Consider the following 10,943-nt stretch of genomic DNA (forward strand, 5'->3'; position numbering starts at 1 on the left):
TTCACTCAAAAGCAATAACGTCCTCATCAGGATGAGCCATGGGAAAAGTCAACAATCTAAGGATCATCCGAAATGAACTGACAAGCACGAATAAATGCACCGAAGTTACTGGCTATTCATTCAATTGTTGTTTGAGTTTTTTTAAATTACTACGACAACAATCTTTCCCTGACATTAACCAACTAGCTTAGTTGCCTACATCCGAACAAAGATTAAACAAATATGTGGCAGAACTGAACATACAAAATGTCTTTTCTCCATATTGTCTTCACTTATCAACTGAACTTTCTTTCCTCACTTTTTTTTTTAAACTTTTCTGTCAAATTGCATGGGTTCTGGACCACAATCAACTTTAATGTGTTACCCAAAGACAGGATAGGACAGGAGGAAAGGGAAGGGGAGGATGGTGATGGCCAGTCAACCCAAGTTTAAAGGTCACATATGATGCTCATTTTCAGGTTCAAAATTGTAATTTGGTTTTCTACTAGAAACTGGTTTCACGGTGTAGTGTCCAAATCACTCGTTATATTTCTCACAAGACAATAGCTGAATCTCCCTGTTTCAACCTCTGTCTGAAAACACCCTGTTTTTAAGCCTGTCTCTTTACGCCCCGCCTTCAAAAAGCTCAGGCTGCTCTGATTTGCCCTTAATCTAACAACCAGTTATATTAAGGGGTATCTGGGGGTGTTATTATCACAGTTGGAGGTAGTGCTAGGTTAGGTTGGTAATGAGGGTGGTGTGGCTTCAAATCTGTCTATGGGTTTTTGAATACAGGTTTACAGAAAGGTGGAGGTGGAAAATAAAGACATAGGGTTGTATTTTTTCATACTTTGGGAGTATCTAGACACAAAGGGTACCAATATGAATGTTGTAAAAACATTAAAAAGTGCATTTTGTGTCACAAAATAACGAGAGAAGGAGCCATGCTAAATTCCAACAAACATTTATTTGTGAATTCTATGACAAACAGGAGGCAGTTATAATATCTCGTTTTTCAAGCTACATTTGTCGGAAAAAAACAAACATCCCCGACCGTTTAAAAATCCACTTGGATCACATTTTCTTCATTGAATCCTTTGCTGCATTTTTTTTTATAATTTTTGTTTTTCATCTGCTTCAAAATGCACCTATATGTACAAAAACAAAAATTCTCAAGTGTGGTATAGAAAGGGAGAGAGCTACATACTTCCACAGCAACCTGGTTCAGATCAGCTGTCGACATTCAGCTATTCTCAAAAAAACTAAATGGACAGAGAGAGAGAGAGAGAGAGAGAGAGTAAAAACATTTCCTTTCTTTTCAAGTTCGCAATCCAAGGGGACAAATTTCCTTAACCGTTTACTAATTTCGTTTGTCTTTCATTGCATTCTCCTTTTACACTCAAGAATCAAGCGTTATCAAAAAAAGACTATAGAGTAGGTTATATAAAGCGAATATACAGGCAGTCTCTAGATTACAGTTGAGCTAACATTATGAACAGCTAAGAATGAATGTACATATTGCCAGGATGTAGTAATCGTATGAATAATGGTAATGGAGACACAGTTAAAAAAGGCTGGAAAGATTCATGGAGTTTTTTCCTAAACAGGCGTATACAGACACACTGGGAACAATTAGACTTTGTGGTTTGTGTCGTGCAACCCGTTAAGAACTCGTCAGTCATTGGCTGGTGATGCTGTGTGACGTGTAAAACTGTCTTGTCATTGGCTATCAATGCCTAGTAATTATAACCTGAGGTGACGGAACAAATATAACAGCTGCATGCCAGGCAGGTAGAACAACTGACTGCGCTATTTGAGATTAGCTGCAGGAAAAAAAAAGTACCCTGATTAAATTAGTATTACTATTATTAAATCAAAGCAATACAAACGGGTTATTTTATGTGTTCAAATCAATAAAAAAATATTTTTTCCTCATTATAACAATGGTGGCAGTTTTATCCACAACCTGAACATGTGACCCAAGATTGGAGGTTGGCTAAAACATTTGGCTGAAAAGTTACCCTGTTGGGAATTTTCAACCATTTGGAGGTCTGGCCACACAAAAGTGAAGTAAAACATAGTCGTAAGGCTCTCGAAAACCTTGACACTGAGATCCCTTATGTAGAAGAGCAATCATTGAAAATGAATGTAAACACAAGTACAGTATGTAATTCGTTGGAGCCAAATATTTGCAGAGAAGTGTAATTAAACCAAGACATCTTTGTTAAGGGAAGGCACAACGCGACCTTCTTCTCGTTGACAGCGAGACTATAATGACAAAATGACTAAGGCCCTGGTATTCAGGCGTTAAATATGTTCAGAAGATTGATGCACAATTCCGTTAAACATATAATCGTATGTTCTGTGTCTCGGTGAATGGTAATGGTGTCAAATGTGTACGAGGTAGAACAGAATCCCGCTTTCTCACAATGAAAATGTTGAGTTTTTGACCATGTCATTGAGTTGGGGGCAACCTCTAGAATTGAAATAAATCTACATAAAAAAATAAAATAAATAAACCTATAATGCTCAGCACTTTAATGATATTTGCACTTAAATGTTTGAATGATCAAAGTCACATAACATTTGTGATAATATTCTAAGTTTGTGCTTTTATTTTCTAGCTGCTGCATTCAAATAAAAAATACAATTTAATTGTTCGAGATATTGTCGGCATCCGTACAGTTTTCATACGTTGAGTGTTCCAATCAATTTCAGATGCAACAAGCAGATTTTAAGAATGAATCCAAGATTAATTTAGATTAATTTAGTGTGGCAGAGATTTTTTAGGGTATGAACAATATGTCATTTCCGACCATTCATCCTGGTGTGTTGTGGGACAAACTGTGGGACGACTGAGTCATTATTCGACTGTGGCGACTGCAGACAGGACTGAGCTCATGGATGCATTTCACTCTGCACTGTGTATCAACTCAGGCTCTTTTTACAGTACACAGAGATGTTTGGCAAAGATTTCGGCAGGAAACATTGAATACCCCCCAGTTAATGAGCTTTAGTGAATGGAAAAATGTATTTAGGTGTGCCATGTGGAGCGCCTGTGGTCCTTGATGTATTTTAGAACTGATACACTTTAATACAATGTGCCAGACCTCATGACTAGGAATTATCCAATGAACACCTTTTACATTTGATCTGTTTAAAAATGTCGATATGGAGCCGTTTGTGACACACGCCTTTGCTAAGCCGAATACAGTCTAACTGTGCTGAATCCTCTGCTCAAACCACGGACAGTTACGTTGTCTTGGTAGCCTTTAACCAATACAGTACCAACTGAATAAGTCTCCTTTTCTGTTGTTGTTAAATAAATAGTAACCATTAGCGTCAGGGAGAATCTCTTTGGTTTCTAATTGTGTGATGTAACTACAACGCTTTAGACGATGGAAAGATATCAAGGAATGTACAAAGGAATGGATCTTAATAACTGTGCTATTCTGGGACACTTGAAAGCATTTTTAAAATAAGATAAATTATATGATTTACGTGGTGTTTCAACCAATGACCTGTTATACATAAAACTGTGGTCAGAAAATAAGACTACGAAAGCCTATTTCTGTGGCGATCAGGCCGGTGACTGATCCCAGAGACTTGGTTTAGTTACCAGCAGCGAGGGCCACAGTGGAGGCAGACAACGACATTTAGACTGTGGCTTTACCTCACTGTGTTATTTAAGTGTATTCAATGTTAGTGTAATGGACTATTTTCAACTGCTGAGTCAGTAAATGGAGTGCAGGCCGAGACGGAGAAAAGCTTGACTGCCGCTCATTCAGAAACAGTGGGAGAGAGAGACACATTTTGACATAGTAGATTACTAGACCTTAAAAAGGTCCACAGCAGACTTTGAACTAGGTAGCACCATGATAACTGAATAGAAAGGATAGATACAACAGGCTTATAATTTATCAGCAAAAAAACATCTCTATAAAATAAACCAAACAAAAATAATTTACTTTTCAGAAATACAATAACCCTTGGTATAAAAAAAAAGGAAAATAAAAATATTGTATATAATTTCTCCGAGGATACCTGTAAACCATTTTGTCATTGTTCCACTGTGGTACAGTACTATTTTTTTTGCAGCTTTTTAGTACAGCCTGTTCGCAATTATGTGCATACAAACATTCTTACCCATTAAAAAAGGCCTTTTGTTTATGTGTTTTTTTTGTACATAGAGTCCAGTTTTGGTGTGAGCTGACTGAAATAGGGAATCTGACAGGCACTTTGAATATCTGCTGATTGGTCAGAAAGAGAACAACGTGGCAAACAAAGGGAGAGGAGAGAAAAAAATGCAATAAATAACCCCCTCGCCAAATATGATTGTTTTTCAGTTTTCAATTTACAATACGACTCTTGAGAGCATCTGCCAGTCCCCATGTAACAGATTTGAAATGTTTTTTAACTTCTTTTCCGAGATAGGTCGCGTGCAGACATCAAGACATTTACTATTGTTGGAACTGACCGCCACATCGGTAAAAAATAAAAAATAAAAAATAAAAAAGAATACATTTCTGATTGAGTAAAACAACTTTGTTTGAAAAAGATAAAAAAATTAATAAAATTTAGTAAATAAAAAATTGTCACTAATGTATTTCTTAAAAGAAAACAAACAAAACAACACTGTCAGTGCTTTAACTTCTCTGACCGCATAAGGACAGTCTCAGCTATTTGCTGGCTGTTTACCGAGATTACGTCATAATGCTACATTTTTAACTATGCGTTGAGGGTTCGTACTGTAGCTTGGCCGTCGCTGTCGTAGTACTACAACATGAATACAATTGTGCATGAGAGAAGAGCTGAAAGGGAGGAAAGTAAAAAATCAAGTGTTTTTAAACTATCCCCATTCCTTCACACACACATACTGTACATACACACATCTGGGAAAGACTCTAATAAAAAGGAATGTAGTGACGGAATTCTCCTTGGAGTTGGTGGGTGACGATGGTTGATGAGCATTTTGAGTTTGGACTTATCATATCTGACGCCATGAAGCATAGAAGGTAGCATGTCTTAATTATGTCAATCGGATTCCAAAAAAAATTACATGTGACTGTATTTTTCTTAGAAAATTGGAGCTAAATAAAAGCCTTCATGTGTTGGTTGGATTTCTGTAGCATGACCCCAACCTACTGGTTGAGGCACTCTGAAAAAACCTGGTAAAACAAGTGACAGTTTAACCTTCCATGTGTTCATCAAAGGTTAAGGATGAAATCTTGACATCAGTGAAGAAAAAATACCTCGGAAAAATATGAAACCAACAGGCACTTTCTGCCTGCTGTAACAGGTTCAAACGAAGCAAAACTATCATTTTCCAAACGGACTCTGGAGGGGGGGGGGGGGGGGGGGGGGATGAAACCTTTTCAAAATATTTTTTTTTCTTCTTCCATCTACAAAGTTGAAGTCTTGGCTACATTCGCCACAAAACCTTTCCCTGTAATTGTGGTCCCAAACCCTTCCAGAAACCCCCATTCACATGTAGCACTGGAGAGCGTCTTGGTGGCTTCAGGTTTGCTACTAAACAGTAATGGTTTATGGTTTCATCTATAGATTCGAGTCCAAAACATCCATCAACCGAGTCTAAGTCAGGTCATGCTGGGAAATGTAGTCTTAATAGACCTTGAGAGTTCTTCTTCTTCTCCTTTTTGTGAATTACTTTTAATAGGAGATGCACTGAAAACGTGTCTGCAACTGTAGCAGATGTGTCGTCTAGCCGTGGTGATTTCAGATCCATGTTGGAATGTTATTGTGCTAATCCATCAAAACGGGCATAATTGCATTCCCCCCCCCCCCCGGCACAGCGCATGTGAACATGATAAGGGTTGGTTCAGAGAGAAATCAACTGGAGCTTTCCACCGGATTAACTCTTGTGAGACTGATGGTTTGGGAGTCGCTAACAAAATGCAGAATATCTTTCCATCTTTGACGGATGGCTCCTCTCTCATACTGCTGCACCCAAAGTATAACGCATGCACTGGAAAGGCTAATTCAAAACTGCTACTAGGTCCTTTCTTTTCTCCTTGCTTATTTATAAATCACACATGGTTGCTGCTGGTCAGACAGCATGATTTTTTTTTCCAGTCCCCGAAACTGACCATTTGTAGTTTGTAGTACCCGTTATTCTGTAAATTGTAGGGAGGGTTGGAAAGTCCATTTCTTGACATCATAGTTTGACTTGTTAAGATTCTCTTCAGTTAGTTCATGGAGTGGTTTGGTGTATGAGATAATGTGAGTCTTCAAATGTTCATGTCAGGCTGGTTTGTTTTTGGATCTGTTGCTTGGTTGGGGTGTTTTCAGTCTTCCCTGTCCTTGGCATTCGAATGGTACAGTCCAAGACTAGTGGAACATTGCCTGGGCTTCCTTGTGTGATTTCTGTTTTTGTAACAAATGGTGTGGATGTGGCAGTGGGTTTGGTGGGACAGTCTGTGCAGTGTGATAGCGCCGTGTGTGTGTGAATGTGTCATGTTTGGCAGTGGCAGGTTGTAGGTGTGCGTATGTACATTTTGGTGATCGGTATGAGAGGTGTGTGTGTGTGTGTTTTCCTGGCAGTGGTGAACAGTGTGCAGTGTGTGTGTGTGTGTGTGTGTGTGTGTGTGTGTGGCGTCTTCGCATGTGGCAGTTGAAGGTGTTGTCACTCGTTGACGCTCTCCGCCTTCTCCTCGGTTGCCGCGGGAGACTCTTGTGGGCGGTGCTTGCACTGGCCCAGCGAATGGCGAGCCACTGCTCTGGATGGCCGGGCTAAGCAGGAAGACTGGCCAGCACAGTCACAGGGTGCATCCTGGGAAAATGGGAAATAAGTTTTATTAACCCAACCATAAATGTTTTGTTTAAACATATTATACGTTATATATATGTTGTATTATTATACTGATAGAGGCTTAGAAAGTACAATTCAAAGACCATACAAGAGCAAAATTGAGCTCACTGAGTATAAGTTCTATTTTTGAATTCAGTTAATATTAAAAAAATGGTGGTTGTGATGACCGCTTGGACAGTGTTTGATCCAGTCTGTTCCAGTCCGGGCCAGTTAATGTTGACAGTAAGCTAATACAATGATGCCATTAGTATCCCGTTCTAGTTATTTCACATCATATTCCTTATTATGAATATTTACACATACGATATCAATGGCTTTAATGCAAACATTGACATCACGTGTCAATGGGATAAATAAATAAAAGAACATTGAAAAAGGAGCACATGTCAGACTAATTCACTGGGCTCTTATAGCACTGCTGTGCCTTTGTAGGAACATCACAATTATTTCTCGTGCCAATCAATGTGCTGCTCTCTGAATACCAAGGCTGAGGCAATCAGTTGGTGGAAACAGCTGTTATGTGGTTTGTCTAGTCCTTTATAGGTTTTCCGCTAGTTTTTGTTCTTTTTAAATGGGGTAATCCATTGCAGTGAACAATCAAGTCTGTGTGTATCTGTGTTAACATCAAATCACCGCTGCACATAAGGCAGTGCAGCAACCGAATCAATGATAATGCACCGGTGACACATATGAACGCAGGCGTGATATTCACAGTGATGGATTACACAGCTTTAAGCACATTTTCTTTTTGGAGTCTAATAGATTCGCTTTTTTAATACCACACAGAAATGAATGGTAACAACTAATGGCATGTGAATCGAATCAGAACGGGTGGAAAACACATTTACAAATCCATAGCTCTACAGCGTGCTTTAAAAAAAACAATATTTTACTGGGACAGTGGATGTCAATTGAATTTTCTTTTTCTGTAGTCGATTGGGTGCAAATGTTTGGCTGTGATGTAAACAGGCTACAACAAGCCAAACCACTGGTATGGTCCCTTTTTAAGTTTATACAGTAAATATTTATGTAAAAAAAAATGGCCGCACCTCAATCCCAGATCCTGTAGCCCCTGCAGCGTTAGTTTCCTTCCCTCCTCCCATGATAGTGACCATCTCCTCTCCGGCCATCTGCCTCATGAACCTCTTGTTGACGATCCTGGTCACGTTGTCGTTGGCTCCCACCAATGCGGCCGACACACACTCTGGTTTGGGCTCATCCACCACTCCCATAACCCCCAGAGCCCCCACCACAGCTCCCACACTGCCCAGGGGCTCTCTCTGCACTCTGTCCCCAGGCAGAGGGACACTTTTGAAGAACTCCTGGACCAGGCCTCCGTACCGCTGGGTGCTGATGGGCTCAGGGACACAGACTGTTACACCAGAAGGTTTTCCCGCAGCAGGCGGCTGCCGTGCTGGACTGGCTCCTAGTAATGGCAAAACAAAGAACCAAGACGGATATTATAATGATTTCCATAAATTGTGTGCGACTCAGTGGCTCTATGTTGACAGGACTATATAGAATCCTGGAAGCATAGATTGCAAAGTGAAGCCAACAAAGTTTGTAATTAAAATGAACAGGAATTGAGACTTTGGGTCTTAAAAGCAGTATGAGGAATTATTCGCTCCAATGATAGGCAACATGAGAGTTATATTTTGTTACCATTCTCCTTCGTACGGATGAAGACGGAATGAAAAACTGTTACTTCAAAACAGATCGAAGTATATTTGATGTTTCAAACTCTAGAAGAAGTTCAACTGAAATCACATTCAGTTGTTCTTTTTGGCAGTCAATACGTGACAGCTTCCTTTATTATTTAATACTCAGAGTAAGCCCTGTTGCCTAATAGCCCTGTCGACACTATTTCTTAGCCTGTTTTGCTTCTGTCGCTTTTTCCCTCACTTTGGGCTAATTATTTACTCTACCTGCAAGTCTTGCAACTCTAACTAACAAGCACAACCATCTCTACAAGGAGGTGACAGTAGCTCAATTAATCAATATGTATTTAGAAAGGGCCAGCACCTTTCATCCACTGGGCCTGATGTCTGCTTCCCCAGTTTGCAGTCTCAGATTGGATGAATTTGTGCTACATCGCTATAAGTCCCATCACAAACAAACATGGCTGCCCAGTAGTGCACATGAGCTCAGAATTTGATGTCGTTAACAGCCTCTTGATCATGCACATTTTTGATTTTTTTGGCGAATACGTATTTGAAAAAGGCGTTGTCGAGGGGCATTCATGGACAGTAGGAACTTTGAGAATCCGATGGATATTACGTTACATTCAGCTTCCGGCTTGAGTAAGTGATGTTTTTTTAAACAAAAAATGCTTTCTGATGAGTTTGTTAGTTTTGGTGTTAGCAGTGTTGCTGGAATTCTTATTTTGTTTTTTAAGACCAGACAAGAATAAGACTGAATGGCATTCATTTTGTTGGGCAAATACAGTCAGGTTTGTAACATATAACAATGTAACAAAGTCCCCTTAGGTACAAAATGACCCCTTCAATTTATGTTTTACAACTGTGCTTTCCCTACTCCAAAATGTCTTCCATGGAAAAAGGTTGATTTTTTTTCATAAACCCCTCCTTGGTAAGTTTCATATCTCACCTCCGTCCCCCCTCCACAGCGACTCTGTGCTCCCAGCATGTTCCACCACGCTGAAGAGGCTGGAGAGGCCGTCTGTGAGGCCGTTGAGCACGGGGCTGTCCCTAGTGGTGGTGGAGCGAGCCCAGGCTGAGCCCCCTCCTCCACCTCCTACTCCTCCTCCTCCTCCTGCTCCCCCTGCTCCTGCTGCTCCACTCAGGGCTCTCGGCTGGAGGCTCCACAGGCTGCGGTCCCTGGATGAAGAAGACCCATCCAGTCTGGAAGTGGAGCCTGAACAAAACACAACAGGCGGATACGTTGTGTTTAATCAGTGGAGCTGTGTTTACAATTACTGAAAGCTGTCAAGGATTCCCTTTTTTCTATATATACAGTAGTATTTTGTGGTCTTTTTCGAACCGACAGAAGAAATCAAACACACACGACTGTGATCTCATATACAGGTTGAAATAATGAATAGAAAATAAATAAACAAAACTAAATCATAATAATAAAAAGAAGCAGCATTTTATATATACAGTGTGTGCTCACAGCTTAGATGATTAACATGTATCAGGGAAAGAACAGTTAAGATGCTGAAACATAATCCACAGAGAGACCCAGGAGAGAGTATTAAGGATTCATAGAGAAGCCGGAGGGATGCCAGTCAATGTTACAACGCTCTCTGCATACTTAGTCCGCTGTGCAGTCCGGGTAAGTAATCTAGGAAAGGCGTCCACATCTTGTCAAAAGCCCTCTCACGACCCCCTTAAAAACTGAGCTTAGGCGCTCACTCTAAGATATCTCCAAACCACTATGCAAGATTTATATACAAATGCTTAGCAAACAAACTCTTAATTACCTGAAGACACTCTGCGTTGTAGTTTGGGCGAGCCGTACTTGGGTGAACAGCAGGGCCGGTCGATGCGGCTGTGGACTTTATCCAGGGATGTGGATATCTGCCGGGTTCTGACCGATGCGAGTGAGGAGGTGGTGGAGGAGGGGCGAGGGGACCAGGCTTTGGAGTGAAGGCTGGCCCCCCTGCTGCTGCTGGGGAGGCTGTCTGTTTGAAGACCCACGCTGACGTACTGGGCCGCTGTTTGAGTGGACCTGGTGGACATGCCCACCCCCTGAGAAAATGGAAGTGATGAGAATGTTCAGCGATGGAAAAAAATCTACATCTGTTTGCATTATTTTCTTACAAAACAGCTCAGACAGCTTAAGACAAAAAAAATAAAACTATCCAGAGAAAAGAAAACATGAAGTATGACTTTTCACATACCTAACGGTCCCATTCTCAAAACCTTTATTTTCTTTACTAAGTGCATTGCTCTTTCATTCATGAAAAGCAACATCCAAACCAATAGTTGAACTGTAAAACCAATAGCGTTAAATGTTTTTGGATAGCCATTCTTATCTACTGTACCTGACTGCCAGGTTCCTTGGTGGACTTCCTCTCCAGAGAGGAGGAGCGGATGGCCTGGCGGACACAGTTGGTCATCTCCTTCATGTCGTCGCTGAGGTTGGCTGCGATCTCCCCCATCTCCAGGCCGTG

General features: G+C 40.6%; 1 protein-coding gene across 1 annotated transcript in view; it reads right to left on the minus strand.

The window, feature by feature from the left end:
• Positions 1-956: 956 nt before the first annotated feature.
• The window catches only part of mtcl2 (microtubule crosslinking factor 2), a 106,688-nt gene continuing 96,701 nt past the window's right edge, over positions 957-10,943 (minus strand). Inside the window, exons 20-24 of the mRNA XM_080030765.1 lie at positions 10,815-10,943; positions 10,251-10,518; positions 9,416-9,682; positions 7,858-8,234; positions 957-6,769 (exon numbers count right to left, since the gene is read on the minus strand). The exon at positions 10,815-10,943 is cut by the window's right edge and continues 492 nt beyond it. Coding sequence (XP_079886891.1) covers positions 6,623-6,769; positions 7,858-8,234; positions 9,416-9,682; positions 10,251-10,518; positions 10,815-10,943 — 1,188 coding nt within the window. The 3' untranslated portion in view covers positions 957-6,622. The remainder of the gene's footprint in view (positions 6,770-7,857; positions 8,235-9,415; positions 9,683-10,250; positions 10,519-10,814) is intronic.

This window comes from Ammodytes marinus, assembly GCF_949987685.1.
Source record: "Ammodytes marinus genome assembly, chromosome: 7".
Classification (NCBI taxonomy): Eukaryota; Metazoa; Chordata; class Actinopteri; order Uranoscopiformes; family Ammodytidae; genus Ammodytes; species Ammodytes marinus.